Source organism: Haliotis rufescens, unplaced genomic scaffold (assembly GCF_023055435.1).
Source record: "Haliotis rufescens isolate VD_foot unplaced genomic scaffold, xgHalRufe1.0.p SCAF_1, whole genome shotgun sequence".
NCBI classification, from domain to species: Eukaryota; Metazoa; Mollusca; class Gastropoda; order Lepetellida; family Haliotidae; genus Haliotis; species Haliotis rufescens.
The window spans coordinates 35,567,586-35,593,901 of NW_025963779.1; the positions used below are offsets into that span (position 1 = coordinate 35,567,586).

The 26,316-nt window shown below is 39.0% G+C and overlaps 1 protein-coding gene across 8 annotated transcripts in view; it reads right to left on the minus strand.

Moving 5' to 3' along the window:
- Positions 1–784: 784 nt before the first annotated feature.
- Positions 785–26,316, minus strand: part of LOC124139500 (transmembrane and coiled-coil domains protein 1-like) — a 96,535-nt gene continuing 71,003 nt past the window's right edge. For 5 of the 8 annotated variants that reach the window (XM_046506616.2, XM_046506609.2, XM_046506615.2 and 2 more), the window contains 13 exons: positions 16,214–16,409; positions 15,774–15,960; positions 15,435–15,663; positions 13,544–13,588; positions 13,266–13,298; positions 12,766–12,845; positions 11,988–12,051; positions 10,555–10,572; positions 8,956–9,181; positions 7,835–7,966; positions 5,615–5,704; positions 4,927–5,105; positions 785–3,637 (listed from right to left, as the gene is read on the minus strand). In XM_046506616.2, the coding sequence (XP_046362572.1) occupies positions 3,511–3,637; positions 4,927–5,105; positions 5,615–5,704; positions 7,835–7,966; positions 8,956–9,181; positions 10,555–10,572; positions 11,988–12,051; positions 12,766–12,845; positions 13,266–13,298; positions 13,544–13,588; positions 15,435–15,663; positions 15,774–15,960; positions 16,214–16,409 (1,606 nt within the window). In that variant the 3' untranslated portion in view covers positions 785–3,510. Of the gene's footprint in view, positions 3,638–4,926; positions 5,106–5,614; positions 5,705–7,834; positions 7,967–8,955; positions 9,182–10,554; positions 10,573–11,987; positions 12,052–12,765; positions 12,846–13,265; positions 13,299–13,543; positions 13,589–15,434; positions 15,664–15,773; positions 15,961–16,213; positions 16,410–21,965; positions 22,421–26,316 lie in introns of those variants that run through there. The other 3 variants (XM_046506614.2, XM_046506611.2, XM_046506610.2) reach the window with 3 other exon arrangements.

Below are 26,316 nucleotides of genomic sequence, written 5' to 3' on the forward strand. Positions count from 1 at the left end.
ACAGTCAGAACTTTGCATTAACAAATGTTAACAGTTAACCATGAAGGTAACCAATTGAATCATAACATCAGTATTGCTGTAATACTCTCCCCCAAATATATCAGAAATATTGAGAAACAATGAATGAAGAAAGTATTTGTGATCTGTTCAAAATAATTGTGGTAGTTATGGCTACTTTGTCGTGTGACTTGTCTCAGGCTGTAAAGCGAGAGTTTGTAGTAGAACTGTTGTGATATGAGACACAAATATGCCAGTCATTAGAAAATGGAAACCATACAAACAGGATCTCCTCATATCTATCAGCACATGTTTTGTATTGATGCAAACCTGACATATCTGTATCACTTCAAAAAGTATCAGTACTTGAGTGAATCTCACCGGCCCTTTGATTGTCTTGCAAGAAGCCTTTGAAGAAGCCTTTGTTGATAAGAAGAAGACACGGTGATAGTCTTCCTGTACAGAGCACAGATAGGAAAATAGCTTCACAATGAAATCTGTTTGTTCGAAGTAAACATGACAGCCAGTCCCAGAAATCATCTGACACCAAAACTACAACTGTACCAGCAGGAAGTTGATGAGGCTGGTACCCTCTACATCGGCTGCAGATGCTACACTGCATGACATGACAACACTGACAGTACTTGACCGTATCACATGTAGGCTATACTCTAGCATTCACATAGAACACACAGCGCTCACACTGTAGCTCAAGCTCAATGCATCATTGTCCTACACAGGAGCTACCAATACTCTAAGTTTACCCCGTTAGTATTTTCACAAGGCCTATATATTTCTATTTTATTTCAGTGTAGCCAAAATATCATCTATGAGTATAAATTTTATGAATATATGCATGGAGACATGAAAACAATCCAAATATGCTTATTTTAATATTTTCTTACGATATTGAAAATGCATTGTCAGCTATACCTATGATATAGCCACATGCAGTGATGTGCACCCACCCTACAAACTGACCACGTTATCAGACAAAATACTGTGGCACAAAATTGAAATTATGTACATGTAGATGATTTACAGACTCCTTTGTGTGCTCAAATGCGATGCCTATCTTTGCTACACTGAAAGCTATGGGATTTCAAACCCTGTGGAAATACTCCTAGACTTGGTGTGCATAATACATCTATTGTGTCTGAGGGAAACTTGAGTGACTGTATGCGAACTGGAATTAACAATGCTTTCCAGACATCACAATTGGGGACACCAAGCATGGGTTTCTCACAGTACACAAGACATAGTGGGTGACCCTGGTCTTATGTATGACGAGCTAGTGCTTGAACCATGAGGCTTGAACCAACTATTGCAAGGAATCTAAGGTAATCTACATGCTCCTTCAGTAAAACACAATAACGTGTCATTTAAATTGCTGTTTGAGGGGACATCTCTGTCCATATGTCAGCTCAAATGATCAATAGGTGATGACAACAAACTGGTCTCAATTTGTTTTATAGTAAGAAACCAACACATTGGGGACATCAGACCATCAATACTAAACCTGTGACATTAACTCTATGAGATTCTCTTACAACCTTCAACAGATATAACAAATGTTATGATGAACAGGTCGAGTCTGATCCCTGCAAATAACAGTATCAATCACTTCAAATAACAGTCTTAATGACAATGAAGAATAGAGCTTGAGCTTGCAACACTCGCACACCTCAATAACACTGTGAGTGGATAACACCAATACAAGGTGTACTGGTCAGATGGATAACATGCTGGCAATGGTTAGAGCTGGTGCTCCTGCTTGCTGTCCCCAGTATAAGGATGAACATTGCACGACTGACTGGAGGAAGAAGGCAACATTATATATACACCAGGAGCTCATTCAGATGTACAAGCAAAATCAAGTCTACAAGAAACAATTGTACCAATAAATAAACAAAAAAAAAGTCAACACTTATTTTGTGCTCAACATGTATACTCCAAACATATTACCTGAAAAGGCGATGAAAATGGTGGAACTCTATCCTCTGTAAAATCCCCTTTACTCTTTTGTGCAATGAAAATAAAATGTCTATATAGAAAGTTGGCCCCGTGAAGATTTCCCATCCAAAACATCCAAAACAAATATTTTTCAAAGAAGATTCCAGAGATTTTGCAAATTACAGATTGGACAATTTGCCAAAAGTTTTGAGTTCAAATTCATCTAGGATTTGTATATATTTGTCACTGAATGAGATGTCTGAGATGTCGCTCAAGATATGTTGTAAAAGACGTACAGAATGTAACTGATTTGGAAAACAATACGTGCACAAGTTCATAAATAAAGCTTTAAAAAACGGCTTGACATGAATTGTGAACAAACAAGCAAATAAAACATAGTAAAGAATGTCATTCAGGTTCAAAGAGTGACATGGTGTCAAACCAATTCAGTAATGGTTCCTAGTCTGCTGAGACAGCAAGAAACAGGCAACAACCTGGATACTTCCTCCATTTTAAAACAACTTCACACATTCAAATTTATTTTGTAATCCCAGGCAACACACCTTAACAAACTGCATTCACTGTTCAGGGTGACATTCAGTTGAACAACTTCCAAATTATGAAACAATTCCTGAAATTCCTTCCAGCAGACTAGATTTCATCACAATGGTACGTATACCATGTGTGCATCACCATTGGGCACAGTAACAGAGATGACTAAACAATGGCAAGAACACAATAACACCAATAGCCAGCCAGCCAGCCCTTGTTAGGTAAGGACAGGGTCATGTGACATATCACATGACCTATCCAAAACAGGTCTAAGATCACAAGTGGGATACCATAGCAATCATGGTATCTTGTCAGCGGGTACCAATCCCGCTAGAATTGCACAAAACATGACAGGATGAACATTGCACCTCTGCCACAAAACTATAAAGTCTCATTGGATAGTCTACACACAAAACTTTGGTTTAATATCAAAGTACATGACACGGAGAGGCACCCTTTCATCCATGACAGCGAACATTCTAAGAGCGGATTCATCACCTCCAAACCACATCGTTTAGAGACAACCAACTACACTGTCGTGCATGCACATTTCTGTGCAGGGTGAACCAATATGTTCGTTGATGCATGAATTAATTCTTTTTCAAAACTCTCCCATGAAATGAAAAGTAATGAAACTCAAAAGATTGATTACACCAATGTGCAGATCATATCCAGGTTCCCTTCTGGTTTGGCAGCTTGTGGGCAAAAAGCAGACCAGATAATCAGATCAACCAATCACTCCAAATTAACACAGATAATGCAGGTCCTACAATCCAGCCAATCAGGGCACAGTGGCAAAATCACTGCCTGACACACTGAACCTTCATCCTTTGCTTGCCAACACAATTTGTAGCAAATCAATTCGTTGTCAGCGGAATACAGGAAGATCTTGGAGTCATGCCCCTCAGTCGCTGGGAACCCTGGGTCCCTGAGACTTTCATGTTATTGCAGTGGAAGCAAAATACAGATATAGTCCAGACTGCCGTGCGGCAGCAGGTGACGGCGACACTACCTCCACGGCCATATACTAGTCATCATGTCCCATGAGTAATGAGCAGCAGCTTCAATGCCGTCCCAGCTGTGATACAGGACCGTGATGAACACTGCCAAAACAATGGTCCACAGGATGCGCATTCTGGAAGGAAGAACTTTAGATTACCTTCATGCCATGATGATCATCAAAACATACATTCCTGGAAAACAGCCACACTTCCTACCACTGCTTGGCCACTGATTTTATTTTTTCAGGTTTACAAAAATGGGAAGAAATTGTTTTAGTGTGGGTCACAAAAAATTCATAGAAATAACCCACTAACCTGTTTTTTACATATTTTCTTATCACAATAAGCAGTCTATGACATAATGGGAATTAATATGCATAGTTGGCAAAACAGAATAAATATTTGGTTCCTGTTACATGCCGTGGGAGAATAGAGTATTTTAGATGGAGTACTATTTCTCAGTGTCCTTGGGTATCTATATCTACAGAGCACTTTAAAAGGGCATCATATACACTAATGGTAAAAATGTTGGTAATACAAGTTAGGCTAACAATGTAAGGCTTAGGGTTTGGGTCAAGGAATATGGCAAATGGTAAATCAGTATATCTAGTGATGCTTTATTGCAGATTTCACAATTTTATTGACCAAGTTTGTTCTCACATGTTTGTTTACCTGAAAGGATATCATGTATTTTTTTACTGCGCATAATAATCAAAAAGTATTGTTCCCAAAATACTGTATCCCCTTCATGAGGGTGCGCATTATGCTTGGAGACGAAAGTCAAGAAAATACGTTAACTACACGCGGACTCCAGAGCCTGAGCCAGGAATTCCTGTGAACCCAAATCACAGAGTACTGTTTGTTTGTTTGTTGTTTAATGTTGAACTAGAGCTATATGGCAGCAGCCTGTAAATAATTGAGTCTGGACCAGACAAGCCAGTGATTGATACTGCCAGCAACAATCCATGCCATCAGTGACACTGTGTACCATGACACTCAATCAACCAAGTCACCAAGCCTGACCCCCCCAATTCAGTTTGGGGCTCTAACATGTACAACAAACAAAGGTTGTGGTGAGGACCTATATTTACCTGGAATCCACACAGGAGAATTCACAGAGTACAATGTGAAAAATTTCAAAACGACCATGCTGCTGGCCAACTGTCAGCTACAGCATGTTTGATTTGGGTCATTCAACCCACGATTAGTCTGCTCACTCACATTTAATGACATCAATCTGTCAGTTACTTTTGAGAGACCGTCATAGCTTCACAAAGGGAACAAAACGTACAATGTCTAAACCCAGACTGAACTGCGTTCAGGCTTGTGTAGCAGAGTCCCTCTTTGAGGGTGCTTTAACATGTTGCAAAATGGGCTGAACTAAGGGTGGGGACATCAGGTTTCAGTTAAGCATGATTCCTACCTTGATGTCAGAAAGGGAGATAGGAGGTTTGCTGCAGTGGATACAAAAACCAGCACAACGGCAAGTAGTGCAAGGACAACGTTGATGAGTTTTGTGAGTATTGTCCTGAATGTGACGTTCTCGACCATCTCCATGGACAGGATTTGCTGCTGCTGCTGCTGTTGTTCCAGACGCTGGATCTGTGAAGACAGACAATAAAGGCTACTGAAACATGAAGCTCCAAACTAGTACAAAAAATGCCAACTTGTTTTCCAGTTCAGAAACAAATTCTGTGACAAATACTTTTCAAAACTTGTGATCTATTCTCAAATATTTAACATAAACTTTTCACCCATATAAAAAACATCAGTTAGGTTTAGTTGTGAATCAGATATTTCACAAGATTCAAGCAATAGGCAAGTTTGTGGCCTGGACCTTACATCTGGAAAAGAAATCTATCTCAAATGCTTTGACTGTAGAGTGAGTATAGGCTTTGGCCACTTTAGCAATACCCCAGAAATATTTTGGACACCGGAAATAGCTTCATACATTGTACTCATGAAGGGCATGAAACCCAGGCCTTCAGCATGACTAGCGAACGCCTTAACCACAAGGGTACCCCACCGCCCTGCTTTGAGTTGAGATTAATGTGCCATCAGTGCTCTGGTCTTTCAGCAACCTTGCATTTTCATCCAGTAAAATTACATACCCTTGTCTGACAATTGTCTACGAGATCACTGAGGTCCGTTGTTCGTTCATCCAAACGATACTCAATCTTTTCTTCCATACTGGTGATATCCTGAAGAGAATCAACAAGTCAGAAATCAACATGGTCGACATACAACAACATAAGATTATTAAGAAAAGAAAGCGTGGATTTCATAAGTACCACTTTACTGTAATACAAATATACTTGGTTCATTTGTAAAAAGAATTTTATGGTCTTGTGTGATTTATTTATGGACGATGACCCAGTCCTAATTGATAACAACTTTCACCGGTCCCCTCCAAAATGTGACAGTGGTTCTCTGGAATATACCAGATATTCGGGCAGGTAAATGTAAAGCTGTTCCTCCCTGTGTTTGGAAGAAATATGTTATACCAATTGACTTGTATTGACTTGCATTTTTATCTGACCTCTACAATTTACATTGTCCCTTAAAACTACAGTCGCAAAGTTGTAAATGAACCATGAATATATAAGTAAAGTGAAAAAACATGTAGGGATTTGCCTCCTTGCTCAAGACAGGCAGATAAAGAATCTTCATTTACTTTCAATTGGTACGCTTTACCGATCTCTGTTATCTGCTCACTTCTCGTAGGATTACCTCATAGTGATGGTAATATGCTGACAATATGAGAGCAAATCAAGATCCATGCAGATCCTGGCATGGCTAAGAGACACTACTCTGTCAATTGCAACCAGTAATCCTTCACTGGACCACCTGATGCAATGGGCAATGCCTGCTTCCCTGACTTCCTGGGCGACTTTTAGTATCTCAAATAAATATCCTTAACTACAGTGATCCCTCGCTATTGTGCTCTTCGATAAAGCGCTACCTCGGTTACTACGCGCGGTAACGCATGGCTCCCCAAATTTATGTACAGTTTTATTACTGAGAGTTTTACACAGACATAATTGTATTGTTGTTCGTTGTTCATTGTTCATTTGCACATAACGCTTCTCATTGCATAATCAACCGTTTATCGCTGAATGGAGTTCTAATAATCTGTTTGAAAACATCCGCGGCAAGTCCCGGAAATACGATTGTTCAACTAGTTAACTTTTCACACTATACATCCTTTGATCTTAGAAGCGCATGCATGCAATAAAAGAGAACCACAAGCGAAGTTTATATTCTTAATTAGTGGGCAATCCAATTTGAGGCGACACTGTCACACACATGTAGTTGCTGTCACAACACGGCGGTCATTCATTTCGTAATCGCGCTTTCGTAACATCGCCTGTTTTTTTTCCGTAGTTATAACAAGCGATTTCATTGGATTAAAATTTGTTTCTAATGACGCTTTCTTGCCGAAATCTGCTACAAGTTTCGTGATTGGTCAATTTTGAGCACGTGACCTCAAGCAGCCAATCAAATTATAGCTGTGATACCAAGCTTGTGTTTGATAAATTTCAGAAGTTGGCGAAAGATTTTTTGTTAAATCGTGTTATTCTGAACGTTTTAAGCAGGAAATCACGATATATATTAAAAATATGGAACTTCGCGAATGTATCGTGCTAGGTTACGAGCTGTGACAAAGATTTTTCATGCATATATTTTTGCATTAAACGTTGTGTCCGAGCCGAGAATTCAAGGCGACGAAAGCCGAGATGTCATTTAACTTACATTACACGCGATCGCACGAAACGATGGAAATAATAACTTAGATGTAAGTTTGATTACTTATAGATATATTTTTGTGGATTTTATTTATCACTTTGTATAATATATTTAAAGATTTGCTTAAAACGTCTTTATTTTGCTCTTTGACATGTTCGATGCGGACCCGTTGTCGAAATGTGTGTCCGAGAATTTTATTTTCAATAACATCGCGGGAAATAGTGAATAATTTTTTAATTTATCAATAAAAAATTATAAATTGAAATGGTATACGTATTTCAGACATTGTGAAATGTGACAGATTTAATAAATGAATGATATTCCAGGTAGATCTAGGTCCATTAAAATATATACTATTTTGACGTGACGTGAGATAAACACATACCGTATTGATGATTTGAGATTTGCCGAGCGCGCTCCCCCGCCTCGGCCTCGGTTAAACGGCTCATCGTCTATAACGCCCATGAATTATTTGGACCCCATTGGTAGCGTTGTAGCGAGGGACCACTGTATCAGACCGCGGTCAGTAATAATTCTGTAGACCCTGATGTGTTCACTCCTAGACCCGTATTCTGTCCACTGACCTGTTTGAGGTTGGTGATTTCGTTCTGATGCAGCTCTGTGAGATCGTTGATCTGATCCTCCTGGCGGTCTACCTTGTACTTCTCCTCATCCAGCAGGCCCCGCAGTATGCTCATCTCGCAGGTGGACGTAGCCTGCACAAACCACACACACACAGTTAGGAACAGTTAGAAACACACTTACAGTTACACCAGACCACAGCTGATCCCTTGATATCGGTGACCAATACACCATACATAAACATGGCAATATATTGTTTCCCAGGCAATAACATTCAAAAGCTGAGCAGCTTCTCTTTTTCACAAAAAGGGTGTCACATAGTAATTATTTTATGAAAGCATAAACCCAAAATTGACATGCAGAAAATATTGCTGATGCACTGCACGCATGGCAACACCATTTTAAATAATCTCCAAAAAAATCATCAGAAATGTTTTTGTTTTTTTTGCCCTTATCTCTTCCACCTTCTCCCCCCATTAAGGATCTTTCACAAAGAAATCCATACACAAAGAACAACAAGAGTTTGCCACTAACGTGGCTATATCCCCCACCCCTGTTGCAGAATTTATGACATAATTAAATCTAAACAAACCCTAACCTTTTTAAACCGAGGCGGAACTTGTCATGGAAATTGTAAAAAAAAGAAGAGTTTGGAACCTAAGTCCATCTTGCTGCCATGGAAACGTAAAAAAAATAAAAAATTCTAAAATTTCTTCATAGCAAAAGGCACCAGTTCACCATGTACCTGACAAACCTGCAAAGTTTGATGAAAAAATATTGAATGGTTTATGAGTTATGCTCCGGAAACAAACCCTACCCTCACAGAACCTAAGTCCATCTTGTTGCGATGGAAACGTACAAAATATAAATTTCTAAAATTTCTATATAGCATGGGCACCAGTTCATCATGTACCCAACAGACCTGCAAAGTTTGATGAAAAAATATTGAACGGTTTATGAGTTATGCTCCGGAAACAAAACGTGACGGACGGACGGACGGACGGATCCCGTATCTATATCCCCCGCCAACTTTGTTGGGCGGGGGATAAAAATGAAAGCTTGCCGGAAGACGATGTAGTGGACAGTAAGGTCAACAGGAAGGTCAATAAGGCTGTTGCATTACCTTGTATGTGTCATACTCTTCGGCAAGTTTCTGGAGCTGATCTGTGAGCTTCCGGTTGAAGTCCTTCATTTCTTCCAGCTCCAGCAGAATGGGGTCAACGACGGCTTGAGTGAGAACAGGAAGTTGCTGTGAGGTATTCTGGGAAGTGGAGTGGGGACTACTATGCGCCCCGAACCCTGACCCTGAAGTGATGCTTGATCCTTCATCGTCCGACCCGTACTTGAAACTAACAGACCAAACACACAAATCAGAATAGAGAAAACATGTTTCTATACAACTAATCACACTGACTGGATAAATACAAGAAATGGACCAAGCATAAGTTAAAATTACCGGTACAAAGAGCTATGATTTTTTGTTCTATTGAAAATATATTTTACAATTCAATCTGATTGGTCATTATACTGCTCAATGGTTCATGAGAACATAAAAAGGTGCAATGTACTGTCAAAGCCTCTACTACATGGGTTGTAACTGTGCTGCTCTACAACCACTGCAATAGCTACTAAATTGCTGGTGCTGGGTTAAGTCACATTCACCACTCAGAAATCAGGCCTTCAGTGCTACTCAGCAACCACTGCGAATAGCTGCTGTTGCTGTAAGCGCTATTCACTCACTGCTCATAGAACTAAGTCTGCTGCTGTGTTACTTAGCACCCACAGCAAATAGCTGCTGTTGCTTTAAACGCTGTTCACTCACTTCTCATAGAACTACACCTGCTGCTGTGTTACTTAGCAACCACAGCTAATAGCTGCTGTTGCTTTAAGCGCTGTTCACCCACTTCTCATAGAACTAAGCCTGCTGCTGTGTTACTTAGCAACCACAGCTAATAGCTGCAAATAGCTGATGCTGCATACAAAAAATATTCACACACACACTTCTTATAGAACTAAAACTACTGAGGTGCTCAGCATCTACACCTGCTGTACAACAACATAATTTGCATGAAGCGATGTACATCTGAACACACACACCACACACATACACACACTTGTTCACAATACACACAATGCAAAACTTTGTGGGGAACTAAAGAGGACAAAAACACCTGAACTCAAAAAGCATTAATCTGAAAGAACGGAAAACGCAAAGTGGTCTACTGTCATGCAATGCAGCCTGTGATATGGGGGAGTATGGCAGTGTTATGGCATGAAGCACAGTGTATGAAGCACAGTGTATGAAGCACAGTGTGTGGACGTGGTCTCGTGAATCAGTCAGTGTCTACGCTGTCACACTGATTAGGCTGACAGACACACTGCTGTACACAGGGCCCACACAAGCAGCCTGACACTTGCTGAAGACAAGTCTCTAATATCAAATAACCAGGCACGTTATGTTAAAAGGCAATGTTTTGGAAAAGGAAACCTTAGAAAGATGGCAGCCTTTCAAAATAGATAAAACAGATTTGGATGACACTGTTACGGAACAAGATTCTCATTTATTATGTGAGATTTTCATCAAGGCTATATTTAACAATGACAAAATGATTTACAGAATCTGAGGTGAGAACTTTGTAAAAATCATATCATTATTATTGGTGCTTCAACCTATGTATGAATGGGTCGTGTGTACAACAGGGCCCTGTGACCGATTACTTACTCAGTTCCTACAGTTTGTCTGCATAGCAAGATAAAGTGATGTTAAACTCTCTACACAATCTCACATTACAATTCTAACAATCATCTTGAATACACCTAACACATATGGTACCAAACATTGATTCAATATTCTATGGTTTGACATTACTAATATATGAATTGTAATACTAAAATACACTCTTGCTCACGTTCATTTCTGAATATCCAAACCTCACTAAACTACACACATACTTAAGAGTGACAATGGATTGGGCGATACGGCTCATTAATTGGGTTCATGGCATGTCATCGTACCCCCATGGCATGGATCGATACTCATGATATCTATCACTTTCCGATTCTTAGATCACCTTCTACGCTTCTCTAGTTAACAACTCGGATACCAGTCTGTGACAGCAAATAGTCCAAGGCTGTGTCCAGTAAAATGTCTTTCTTGTAATTAATCTCTAATAGCTAATATAAATCTCCTCAAAATGATGCCAAAAGACAAGTTTGCGCTATTACAAAACCTGTCAAAGACCCACATTCTGTCTGACAATAATTGAGCATATCTAGTTAATACTACCCAGTTATCTCTGAAACATAAGTTTCCCATACTCTTATAAGGGTTAATCAATATCACCTGGACAACTTGAGGAAAGAAAACACTCGCATTTTCAACACAGCCCAATTCCAGTGTGTAGAAGACTGCTGTCAGATTGACAGAGCTGCCGCAGTGACTTGTTATTGTGTCTAGTGTCTACCGTAAAGCAATGTCTAGTCTAGGAAGCAAGTTAGAGGATGAGTCAGACATGTTATATGAACTAGCAACCATGCTGTCCTGAAAGAGGTCAACCCTGCATGCTGCTGTGAACTGTCCAGCACTGCGTGACCACAGCGTGACACAGCATGACATCGGAGTACTCTGTGTGAAAGCTACCACTAAGTATCACACCACTGGTGACACTGGGCTTTATATTTTTTTGGAATCTATGTCAAAACTTGTTTAGTCATATCTTGATAGTTTTGAAACCAATCCATTGACAAATGTTTATTTGACAGTTGTGAAACTGGTCTGATACCTCAGACAGCAACTTTTCTCTATTCCGTGTGCAAGTGAACATTTTGACCGATAAAACACCAACATACACATTAGTACAGGATCAATGTGGTGATAAGACAAAAAGTAAGACCACAGAGAATGCTTCGTTTGGCTCCACTAAATGCAACTGCATTCCTTTCTAAAAAAAATGTGAAATAGCTACCATTCATTAAGTTCTGCCTCACCAGCATTATTGATGTCTGCCTTATTCCATCCCACTGTGCAGTACAAAACATTAAGATATATTTCCACACCACCGAATATCCTTCATAAACACCAACACCAAATGAATGACCTTCACCTTCAAGCATTAAAATGACCTTCAACCCTTTGAAACATCCTTGACCTCTTACCTGGCAGGTAAAGTTCCTCCTGAAGGCTGCCGAGTTTCTCCATCTTCTTTCTCTTCATCCATTTCTGTGAAAAGCAATAGGAGAATATAAATGTTCATGGTTATACAGTTCCTGCAATGTCTTGAAAAACAACAACTATTGGGTGACATCATGTCCATCCATCATGACACAAAAGTACCAGAGATATGTGTGAATTGAACACTATTTCAGACATGTTACCACACTCAGCAATATTACAGCTATATGGACCAGACAAACTAGTGATTAATATCGTGGGCAAAATCCCATCCAGTCAGGGTAGCGTATGCACTCATCCAAGTCCATGTGTCTGACCTAGGTGTGACAAGCATGGGCCGCTGGGGACGTTTTCTAACCCAGGATTCCCACAAGGGGGCAGCTTAATGTAGGGGGAAAGCCCCAAGTGGTACAGGGGTAAACCTCAACAAACATCATACAAACTTTCAGCAAGTCATGGCAGGGTATCTTCCCAGGTGCTTACTAATCCAAGTGGGTGAATGTTGTTTAATGCTGCAGTTAGCAATGTGCCACCAACCAACCAACAGCCTGTAAATAATTAATTCTAGAACAGCGAAACCATCGTTGAAAACATGCTCAATGTCCTGGGGTCCCTGAGAGGGTAACTGTTTTAAGGACTAATCCACAAAACCCTTATCAGAACCAGAGCTGTTCTTAAATAGCACTGGTGTGATAATATTCATTACTCAGGAGGCCATACTTGGTACTTTATGGTAGGAACCATAATGCAGGGAATACTCACTTAATTGATTAATATTGTCAGCACTTCCAAACTTGTTCTTTATTAGATGAGCAAATTCTTTGGGTTTTGCAACTATTGTACTGCAATGAACAAGAGCAATCTGTTAACATTCAAACTTGAGGTAGCATGAACCCGAAATTCAAAAATAATCAAAATATACCAAATTCCTAAAAAAAAGTCATATATTTTTAAAGACAATAAGACATTTTCCTAAAGCACCAACATGTATACCAAAAAATATATTTAGCAAGATTCACAACATAGCTAAGAATATCAACACTAACTAAAGAAAAATCCCATACAATGATTATTGGAATTTCACCTAAAAATACTTATCATTAAAAAATACACCATTGATACATGACTGAAGTAGAGTGTTTTCAAAAACGAACTGTTTGTAAGTATGATAATTAATAAGACAAAACATGATTCTCCCTAGATGATCTCTCAGTCAAATGTATGCAGATATCACAATATAAGTACTCTATACTTCAACTTACTCTTTGGCTCCCTTAATGTTGTCTACGACTCCACTGAAGCAAAACATGAACCAATATTATACAACCGTAACAGAAACAGCAAGACGCTTTAACTATCCACAACAGATTCACCATGCACGATGATGTCGACATGAATGTATTGACAGAACCAACTAATTTCAATATTCTCAACTGAATTACAAATTATTACAAACATTAAGAGTAAAATGTAAGAAAACAATTAACATATTTTCAAAATATATAATAAATCATCAAAACATGTAACCATAGCAACTCACCCTGAGAAACCTGTTATTCCATCTACAATATTGGCACCCACATCTCTGAAAAAAAGAACATCACATTTTGAATATACTGTATGTAAGACTCAAGTCTCAGTTGATGTTAATAAGTATCTTCAAATACTAAAACCATCCTTATGATTTTTCAAAAACACACTTAGCAATGTATGTCAATTTCGCGTCTTCGTAATCTGGTTGTCTTTGCAACACAGATACTATTACAGCACAAATGCATTAACTGCACATCCTTATAGATCATGAAACATTTCTGTTCAGATTCAAAATCAGAGATAAGAATGAATAGAAGAGATGACTTTTGAAAAGGAAACTTCAAAATCATGTACATATTCAGGTTCCTCCCACACAACTTCTATTGGGACATCCTATTTGTAACTAAGGAAAATGAAATATATTGCAAACATGAATAACTACAGGTAGGAAGTGTCTGGTGAATCTTCCAATGACAAAAAGAGCAGGTTCTTTATGTAAATACTCAAAGTTAATAACAACAAATCGTAGGAGATTCCAATCACAGTCTACTCATCAATCATATACACTAAATAACATAAAACCAAAATGTAACAATGCTTGCAACCTTTTCATAGAAGATCAAGCAGTAATTCGTTACTCAGAAAAATAAAGAGTTCAGACAAACTGTCTAGAACTGACTCTCCAATTAAATAACACCCAGTCCAAAAGTTTCAACTTCAAAATTTCTCATTCCTGCAGTTGCAGACACAGTGGAACCACTCACCCCGTGTCCAGCAAAGCCCAAAATGTCAAAGAGGCAACAGTGTCCATCTACCCATCCCTAATCCCCAATGGCATCTGACAATCCTCTAGTCTGACTGGCATGAAATATTAAGCATGTGTATCTCTATCTGGCTGTGAGTGTGGGACAACTGTGGAGCCACATTGAGGCAGCGGTGTAATCTGCACTGGTTTATAATCAAATTGTTATCCCAGACATCACATGTGTCCAGTGCCACATATTGACCACTAATCAATGTATGGGAGATTATTGCAGACATAACACCCTGATTTCATAGCTACAGGCACCATGTGCTTCATAAAACAACATGATCCATGCAATGCAGATGTGCTGTTTGAGAGTGTTTCGAAATCCTAATTAATGAAAGAGGATTTTACACAGAGATCAATATGTATTATTGCCACTAAGGCTAAAGATGCGATTTTTGAAATGAGAATTATTTACCAATTTGACAAATTGTATAGGTACAAAAATCTAAACAGATGTGTATTTGACCAATAAATATCCATTAGTACAGACAATGTAAATTTTTATTTATTTGAAAAATAATCTTGAAAGAAATATTATTTTCATTTAAAATCAAAAGAGAGAATGTAACATCTTAAAAGAAGGACCTTTTCTGACTCCCTGCAGATGTTTGAAAGTAAATTAGTATGAAGCTGTCAGATGACATTAGTAAACTGTAATCAGTGGTGTGGAAACAGAGAGAGTGATCCCACAAATTTAAAGACAACGGACATTTCTTGTAATCAACAGTTGTAAGAGCAAACAGTGAGATGAATCATGGAGATCTTGTTGCAAGAGCTGCCATCGTTTGAAAAGCATTTCAGCTACGGTCACGGGTGTGACAGCTTAATGTAGGAGAAAACCCATAGAGATACAGGTCACAGATGTTTTCAGCTTTGTGAACCCAATGTGTATGAGTATGGTGCTGACAGTCCAAGGTTTGTAACAGGAGCAAAAGGGGATTTGAATCCATGACCAGTAGGTCCATCTACAACTAAGGGATACACTTCCAATGTTGAAGGGCCATTGATCGCTGGCTTTTCCTGAAAGAAACATATATTACCAACAAATGAAATAGTGGAAGAACTAGCTATACGATTAGTAACTTACTTGAGTCCTTGGCCGACATCTCGCAGCCTCTCTTTGGCTTGTTTGTGGCCAGGGAGTCCACGCCTCTCAATGTCGCTGAGTTTCCGCTGGTAGTTCTCCAGCTTCTTCTGCAGCTGGTTTATGCCCTGAGCCGACTTCTGGTTGCGCTTCTCGAAAACTGTCTTGATGCGCTGCGCCTGCTGTTTGTCCTCCGTGCTGGACGCCAGACGCAGGTACTCATTCACGTTAGCTGCAACCAGGAAGTGGACACAATTGATTTTCTGAAAAAGCAATCCTAAGACCTGCAATACCTTGAGAAATGACAAAAGAAAGTATGCATTTGGAGAGGACAGTTCTCACCTTCTTTATGTGCCTGTTCTGTCTTGATCATCTCTTTCGTCTTGTCTATCTTTTGATGGAGGTGATCAATGGCTGCCTTGACTCGACTCGACTCGGATGTCTCGGGCATGGGATGAGCATCCACCTCATCCACATCATCCAGCATGGTATCAATGCTACCGCCATTCTCCTTACTGCTTGTGTCTAGCTGCAGGGGAAGAGTAGAAGAGGTCAAATGAAATGTCGTGTAAGAACAAAGACATGTACGGCAAGCTTTAGATTAGATATGAAAATATACTTTTCATATTACACACAACTGAAACTAATGCCTCAATGTTGGATAAGTCAACGCATATTTGGGATCACCGGTCCTTTTCCAGTTCAATCACATGAGCTACCAAAGAAATTTCAGGCATGAACAGACAATTGTATTTCTATATGACCTCCTTCCTCCAACCTACCATCTCCAGATCCTCTGTGCTGCGCCGAAGCACATCATCTAGGGGTGGCGGGTGTAGTGTCCCCGACCCATAGTGCACTCTGACAGCTGGACTCAGGGTGTCGGGAGATGGCTGCTTCTTGGGAAGGCAGGGGCTCTTACTCTGGCCTTTCTTAAAATTCTTCAGTGGTGGAATCTTCCCCGCATCTGATTTCTTCCTGCAGGACAAAACAGACCGTGGTCAGAATAGGAGACACAACACAAGTGAGACCTTACCACTGGGGAAGACACAAGTCAGAAGAGCGCCTCTCAAAGAACGACTTCCGGAGTCTGACAGTGCAGCACAAGCAGCAGTGTGATGAGCAAAGCTTGGTCAGTTGCAGTTGAGTGGAGTGTGATAGGAGCAGTAACATCAAACGAAAGTTATCATTGCTATAATTCTAAGAATACTACCTCTGTTACATCATTTCCAAGTTCCTGTATTTTGGCTGGAATCACACTAAACTAACTCAGATTTTCAAAGGAATCCATGGATCTATTCAGAATTAACCATCAGAAATCCGGAAATACTACTGGGGTAATTGCTGTCATTATCAAAAAAAATAGTCTCATATACTGAAAATCAGTGTCTAACTGTGACATAGCTTAGGCATTTTACAAGTTTTAGCAACTTTGGCGACATCAGTCGTGAAACAATTTTGCAAAGGCACAAGCCAAGCAGGATCAGTTTCCATACTTGTGCTTGTAGACCTCTGCGGCTTGGAACCATTTCCACAAATTAAAAGAGTTGAGTTTTGACGAAATATGCTCGAATTGTTACACTGTTTCATTTTGTCGCTGAGTGTACATCTGACTGCACTTCTTAATGTTATGACAGGAGGTTTCTAGTTATTGCTGTCAACTTATAATACAGGGCGTGTACTATAGGCAGAACCCACCTTCCCCCGGGTACATTCTGGCAATGATGTAATAGAAGTACAGGATTTTGTAAAAATTACCAAAAAATAGTTATCCGCAATGGCATCATGCAGAATTATGTATTTTAAAAAGTAATGTCAGTGAATTACCACACCATTCCTAATAAATCATTAGTTGGATTTTCTTCCTCTGTGGCAAAGTGCTGTCAACCATCAATCCTGCACCTTGACTATCACTGTCAGATAATTTCTACCCTTGTAAGATTTCTATCAGAAAGCTAATACAAAAGGTCTTGCAAGGCATATTTTTCCACGGCAACCAGAGTGAAATGTCACATATATATTGTCATGATTCAAACTCACTTTAATGACAATATGAATAATATTGTGCCCAGTTGCAGATATTCAAGATAAATAGTCCCAAGAAGGTGGAAATTTATACACATACATAGAAAATACATTTAGCAAGACAGTATTTTCTTACATCTTCAGCATCACTGGAGGCTGGAAATGGCTGCATATATAGACAATTCATTAAGCATACATGGATTTCAGAGGTATCAGTTTGACTGGTTTTCTAATCTGTTTATTCAGTACATGAGTGGGCCAGCGGCCCATAGTACAATTCGGTTCACCAGACATGTATAAAAATACAACTGTGTACACCTAAATACACAACAGCAAGGCATTCATAGATAAAGAATATTACTTCTGCAAAAATGAATTCCTTAACTTAAAAGCGTGGTAAATATAACAAGCCAGACTTCTAATTGTTGACTGATGCAGAGACGACATAAGTATGTAAAATTGTTCTATTGATGGATTTACATAATATTTTTGAGGAATATATGTCACTCGGAGAGCATAATATTTTTCACAAACCAATACAAAATGGTATTCAGACTCAACATAGCCTGTTTTACAAACCATACATAACCTTCGCTGTCTTGGGATACCAAAATATCTCCCGCTTTCTATGTGGAGCGAGTGGGAGCTAGCTCTAAAACGTGCCAGTGCAACGCGAAACTTATTGATTGTAATAGCCGATAAATAAAATTCCCTGCTAAACCTAAATTTATAACAAAGATATGATGAATACTTGGGGCTATTGGTCAAAGCAAAATGCCAATCTTGTTCATAAGAGCATTTTAATCTTTGTATGAACTCATCAATAAATGAAATAGAAATAACAAGATGCTGATTTTCCCATACGTAGCCAAAGCCATAGGCGTACAAAAGTAATTTAACTCTAGAGGCCCAATTAGTCTTACCTGCTATGGCCTGCTGCACAAGCATATTGTAACTTTTTCGTGGATAACGCGAATCGGGCATCTTTAAAATCTTACACCAATAATTCAAGCATCTTTTGAAAGCATAGATATACAAAGGGTATCTCCCACACTCTCCACGCACAACATGATTGGAAGTTGCTGACTTAACTCCTAAAATACGTTTACAAGCAAGTGTATGAACAACTTCAATCTCCTCGCAAAACGATAAAGATAAACCCCAAACTTCTGCACCGTAAAGAAGTACTGGCACAACTTTAGCATAAAAAATTTTAAAGAAAATATTCATAGGAGTAGGTTTAATTAGCTGTAGGGACTTCAAAAGCTTAAACAAAACCTTTTTAGCTTGATTAACAACATTAGATATATGTGCACTCCAAGATAGATTTCGAAAAAATAATACACCAAGGTATTTATATGTAGTTACACATTCCAACAATTTTCCATCGTAAACCCATTTTTCATATTTTGAAAGAACACTCCCATTTTTAAAAACTACTACTTTAGTTTTATCAACATTGACTGTTAATGAATAATCTTTACAATAACATTCTAACACATTGATTCTTTTCTGGAGACCATAAACAGTATCTGCTATGAGAATGACATCATCTGCGAAAAGTAATAAAAACAATTGAACTACATCTGGATGAAATTGGATACCATGTGCGCAACTGGATTCAATATCTATGGCAAGATCATTTATGAACAAGGCAAACAAAATGGGACTAAGGACACATCCTTGACGAACTCCCTTACTGCAGCTAAACATATCAGAAAATGAGTTATTGTATTTGACCAATGCCAAAACTTGTTTATAAATTGACTGTATACAACAGAACATTTTCGGAGAAATACCATTTTTGTATAGTACCATACGCAATTTGGATCTATCTATGGAATCAAAGGCTTTGGCAAAATCAACAAACAAGGCATAAATCACACCTCGTTTCTTAGCCAAATATTTCTCTATTACTGAATATAAAACAAAAATATTATCAGTTGTGGAATATCCACTCCTAAAACCAGCCTGAGACTCTACTAGTCTATCATAGGATTCCGACCAAAACTGAAGTCTTCTGTTTAAAATAGAAATATAAAGTTTACTGAATACACTTAAGATAGTGATACCCCTATAATTAGTGGGAGAATTGGCATCGCCTTTCTTATATATAGGAACAATGTGGCCAACAGCCCAAGATGAGGGAAAATATGCAGAATCAAATATAGCATTAAAGAAGAATGTCAAAAAAGGAACCAGAACATCAGGAGAAGACTTAAACATTTCTGCTATCAGTCCATCATCTCCAGCAGCTTTATTATTTTTCAATCCTGTAATCGCATCAAGCACTTCATCCTGTGAAATAGGGGAATCAAGAATACTCTGAGTTGTTTCGTCAAAATTAACATCGTCAAAAACTAAATTCTCCTCAACCTCTGAAGAAGAGTATTCACCAAATAAGTTCTTAAAGTGCTGATACCAATCACCTAGTTCTATATTAGGAGAGCGTCTCCTTCCCTCACCAGAGAGTAGCTTCAATTGTGACCAAAATATTTTGCTGTTGTTTTATAATGCACTGAAACCATCTGCTGATAACATGGCTATGTTCTAAAAATGTCAAACTATTCCAGTCTGAAACTGAAGAGCTGAAGCATCAGAAGGTGAGGTCAGAAGTCAGACAAAAAGGTGATACAAGTTTCAATAAAACAGTAATAAAATTCTCATGATATCAAACAACTATAACAACTTCTACATCCTTGATTCAGGTTCTGAAGAAGTGGTTGGTTTAGTTTATTGTTTAACCCTGCACTCAGCAATATTCCAGCTATATGACGGCGGTCTGTAAATAACGGAGTCTGGACCAGAAATCCAGTGATTGATATCATGAGCATCGATCCACGCAATTCGGATCGATGACACGCTTCAACCAAGTCAGTGAGCCTGACCACCTGATCCCGTTAGTCGCCTCTTACGACAAGCATAGATGCCTTTTACGGCATTCATGGGTTGCTGAAGACCTATTCTACCCATGATCTTCACAGGTACTGAAGAAATGGACAAGAGAGGGATGTATAGTTTGGGAATGTAACATCTTTATTTCACCCCTCCCCTTTTATAGTGCTAGCCCACTGCATGCTGCAGATAAACATGGATTCACCACTCAGACACTTCATATTGACTCTAAGCTGATCAGTCCTTGCTTTCTTGTCTGGTATGAGGAAGCCAGGGGATGGAACCTGAACCTTCCGCCCTATCCACTACACCGTGGAGGCAGTTGGATGGTCTATATGGTGACTGATTTAAACTGATATATACTGAAGTAAACAGATGATGCATGTAGTCCATGCACTAACCATTGCATGCACAATGGACTGAGATGTTAACTCCAAACTGAAATTCAACATTGCTGAACACATCTGGTATATGGATGTGGCAATCCTTGAAAGCTTTCATCGAAGTACTTGCACCTTTTAAAGATTATGCTATCAGGTTTCTATCATGGATATAAATTATACATAACATCAAACAGACTGAGTTATCTCCCTTAGACTGCTTAGCAACCCACAATCTGACAGATGTGCATGCTCAGGATTCTAGTCCAGGTCAGACTAACTGAGCCATGTTGGGGGCCAAAATGTAATAAATAGGTGATGTCTTCACACTCAATAGGTGAGAATACTTGTTAGCTTCATGCAGTAATCAATGACTGATGTGTTCCCACATTGCAAAACATCCTGCACCCACTCACCAGTGTAAACAATACACTGTATAAACAAATACTGGTGATGAGTTTTCATGAATGAAAGTTTTTTTCAAAATGCTCACATTCCAAAATCAGGTTCAATTAATTAGATCTAACATTCCCTGTCAAATTTTTCACTTGTACTAGTCACGGTCATAGATTTACATCAGTTGCCATGACGACTTATTTCAAGGCTAATAACACCCAGTAATTATACCTCTAACCAACTCATGGCAAAGGGATACAATTCCTCTCTACCAAAATGAAAGAAACAGCTCCCATTCTGTGTCAAAAACAAGAACTATTGAGTGTAAGGCTGACCATTGAACAGGTTGAAAGAGATCACATCCTGCTGTGATGAGGATGACAAGCAGGACAATACCCACAGGTGCTGGTCAGGCAGTTGTTGACCGGTAGGATTGTGACCACCGGCAAAGGGGGGCTATCATGACAAGGCTAGCTGTCATTGAATCAATGTACTCGTTCAGTGAAAGCCATTGAAAAGTGGCAATAAAACTTCGAACAAGGTTTCACTCCTAACAATTTAAAGATAATGTGTTTCAAATCAGACACAGATACAGCAAATGGTTGACACATATCTGTCTTATCTCAGTGTCCATGTTGCCAGGAGTGAATTTCTACCATTTTTTTATGCTCATGCAAATATTTTGTAAAAAATGGAATATTCCTTGCAAATCTACCATAATCATACTTAAAAAAAATTCAAGACCCATATCCTATCATAGCAGAGACAAAGCTACGCAAATATCAAAAGATGAAATAAGGTGATCAGTTGTTTCTATAGACACTAATATTACACTTACTTTTTATGTGAAGCGAGCACCATGCTGGACTCTTCAATGAAACAAACAGCAAAGTCCAGACAAAGCTACCAAATTAGTAAGGAGTACACCACTCAAAACGTGAGTACAACTCCTTCAAATCTTCAACACAGTATGCATCAGTTTCCTGAGTACTGACTTTCAACCAGTAGGTGTTTCAAGGGTCTTACGGCACATCTATAAATAAGTAGTCACCTCATATCGAACACAAAGGGGACCAGCTCACCCTATTTAAATTAAAGCAAATATACCCCTTATACTTTTGTGTCCCTGGGATCAGGCCATACAATAGGACCAATATTTCCAGTGGTGCGATCACCATGCATAGAACAATCTCCTCGGTTCACTTCCCCTGGTCAATATGTTGTGGTGTAATTGTCCTCCACAGCTATGTTGTCCCCTGCTTGGTACGAAATTTGAATGAGAGGAGTCACGTTATGTTGTTCTATACATACACATCAGTCTCAGCTGGCTTTCTGTGCAGGGAGATCAACTTGTTCCTTTATCCCGAGTCTCCCCTTGCCTACAGTTGTCAAACATTTATATATCAGATGTCAGTTCCTCGATGACAACGGCCAGCGCTTGCTTTGAAGCTCTTCCCTTAGGCTCATCTCTGATCCTTCATGTAAACTTCATGGAAAGTCTAATTTCCTTTAATCAAATAGCATGACCTGCCCTATGTTAAGAGTAGGTCACTGGTCAGGTGATCCTTGCATTAGCACAGCCTGTGGTAACAAAGACTTGGTCTGGCTGAGCATGGAGGAATGCCCTGGAGAGTCTCACTGCGTGTTGATCAACAGGAAATTGGAGCGTGACACATAGGCTAAGTTTAATGACTTAATGCGCAGCTGTTTGAAGGTGATGGGATAGCCTGGGGTATACTGCTGACATACAGACTGGGAGAGACTTGACTTGACTGTTGAGGGTAGGGGGGTGGGGTCGCTAGGGGCTAGGGGCTGTTTCATTCCACACAATGCTGACATAATGCTCACACAATGCAGTGAGAGCTGGAGTTATTGTTGGCAGCGTGACACAATAGTCATAGATATAACTGACTGTACTGACTGTGCTGACTCAGGCGTATGTGGCAGTAACGGAAGTACAGGGGGCAGTTGGGGGTAATATAGGCTTCACTTGCAGTCGTATATCATTTGTGGCTTTGTTGATACATATGCTCCAATATTATCTCAACTGTTTCTTTTGGCCTAAATTTAAGGGTTATAGAAAGACAGGACACTTCCATACATTCAGATGGAGTAATTGCTACACACTGATTGCATGACTTCATCTAGATGGAATTAAGGTTTGGTGAGGAAGAGTTTCAGATGATAAAGCTTCATACTGAAAAAGACACATGAAATAGGAACAAGTTACACCAAGCCATGCTGAGTAAGACAGAATGGTGTTATCAGTACAGTAGTACACCTTGATATAAATCTTCAACAATATATCACGGTGATATGGTCTCAATTGCTAAGTATATTGAGAAATATACAAATAAGTGTATTTCTTCATGTTCTTGGGGTTTTATATATAATAACATTAAATATAATCTTTCTGATTCAGCTAATTTTAGACAAATAATATTTCTAGTGCTTATAGGAGCAGGGAGCTTAATACGGTGTATGCGGTATGGAGGTTATTGAGGGCGGAGGCAGCATGCAGGATTAAGTTACTCATACCACATACCAACTGCTCATACCCTGCCCAATGATAAACATTGTCGGTGTTGGTGAAGAAAATGAAATATTCCAACACAACTGCACGGAAGCGCTAGACAGCATGTGCAGTGTGAGAGCTGGATTGTGGGAATGATCATCACAGGGGCGGGGGTTGAGAATGAGAGGGATGAGAATGAGGAAGTTTTGGCTGTCAACAGGAAGTGCACAATAGGCCGAGGTCTCTCACACTGAGTAACTGGGTTAAATGCAGTATGTATATCACGCTGTCGCAATCAAAATCCTGACTCCCCTCAACACTCACAGTGTGTACAATAGTGAGTGTATCTGTGTGTGTAACTGTGTACTACTGTGTGTAACAATGTGTGTAATTGTCTGTGTAACAAATAATCAGCAACATCTAGTTCTTCGACAGAGAACACACTACTGGCCATGTCAGTGGAAAGTCAACTCTATCAATATTAAAGTAGTGCTGATAAATCCAAGGTGGCACATTGGACAGGAAATGAGTCACATCATATGACAGCGGAGTAGGCCCCACCTGCACGGCAGGTTCCATCATAACCTATATTTAGGCTACAGGGATTGGAAAGAGGGGTTAGCAGAGGTATTTGGGACCTGAGTCAGCACATGCACATCACCATCTTCATTATGATCATGTCATTATCCTAAACAAATCTCAAAATCAGATGATCAGTGTCTTAGCGGTGCTTTCAAAATATCAAAATAACTGTGACAGGGAAAATAAATGCTTTTCTCAGAACTCGCCTGAATAATGATATCACATATCGACTATTCAGTTAGCAAGTTCGGTTTAATGTTACTTTGAACAGTATTTTTGGTAAATTGTGTGTCAGCTTAGTATGTGAGGAAATCCTGAAGTGATGCATGTCTTAGACCTTAACAACTGTCGTGAACCAGTGAGCACAGGTATGGTTCTGACAAACCTAGACAAGGGCTCCTGGCACACCTGAGGGACATAGATCTGCACAGCAAATTGCGGCGCCATGGATGACTGGAACACCCATGTCACCTAAAGCCAATTCTGGTTAAACCTGTTACCCAACATGAGGAAGATTGCTCTGGGATAGTACCTAATACTTTCTCTGCCGTGAAATGAATCAATAACTATAGACAAATATTTATCCAGGCCATCCTTTCTTCTGCTCTCATTTTCCTGTCATAAGAAATTTAATTTATGTTTCGTCAATGCTTGAAGCAAAAACTTGCAAGGCCATCCAATGATCACTCCTAGATTCACATAATAGAACAATGCTAATTAAGCCAAGTTCTTTTACTTTGACGCTACAATAGTTCATGACCTGTGTTCACCAATTGTTGTATGAACCTCCAAACCACCCTCATATTCCTACCTTGACTATGGCCTTCAGATATTTAACCCTCATATTGATAGGGTTCTCAATGTTTAGCAAACAAACACTTTACATTGTTATTCATACACAGCTGCTGGCATTTTGATAGAGAGCATGAGAAAGGCCTGACACAATTGTATTGAATTCTACCGTTATTTGTAACATTAGACATACAACAGCTACAAAATAACTTTTCCCATAGATATGAACCAGTTTTTGTTGCTTTTTACTTCAAATTCAAGATTCCTTATACAAATAAATATGAGGCATACGTCAATAAAAGATTGTTATTCATTAAAATTAAGATCAAAACAATACAATAATCATGCTGATTATAATTAAGTGTAAGTTACCATACTAACATAATATCATGCTACTGTAGACATACAAATAAACTATAGTCATAATGGCACAGACATAGCATACCTCCATAACATCTCCATAAACTACAGTGAACTCACAGCAATATGTCATTTGGTTGTGATGACTCAAATCAAATATTTACAATTCCCCATGTTCTTTTAATTAGCTAGCAGATAACATGTCATGACTCAACCCAGTATCTACTTTTTGCTATGAGTGTTTTTAATTAGAACAACAAGTTCTGCCAGCCAGCAGTAAAATGTATGTAAGCCAACATGAAACCCCGCCACCTACCACCAACCTAGTCTGCTGTGTCAATGCCCTAGCTGTGAGGCTCCACAGACATGTAGGTCACTATACAACTCAACAGCTGTTCAGGAAATTCTCACAACATCTGCAAAACTGGGGATTCCCCACTCATGTGGTCAGCTGTTTAACTAAGGCCAGCCCTTTTGGAAAAGGCATATTGCACTGTAACTGTAGACAATCTGCATTTAATTTAATAAATAAAATCTAAATGATAATATAATCAACTCAAATTTGCTATATTCCACATGAAATCAGCATTAGTAAACAAAATTAAACGAGAGAAAGTTATTGAGTAACAAAAGACTTAATAGACTACATGTTAGTGTGAGTATAAGACTGCTGATACTGGTTGGAACATGATGGCAATGGAGTAAATATCAATCTTGTCCATAGGATTCTTTAATACATATTAATTCAGTATTCATAAAGTTTCTCAATGTTTTAGTTTTCTGATGATCAGACTCGGCTGAAGGATGTCATCATATTGCATAGATCGATGCTCATGATGTCAATGACTGGATTGTCTGGTCTAGATTCAATTATTAACAGGCTGTCGTCATATAGCTGGAATATTGCTGAGTGTTGTGTTAAACAACAAACAATCTGATG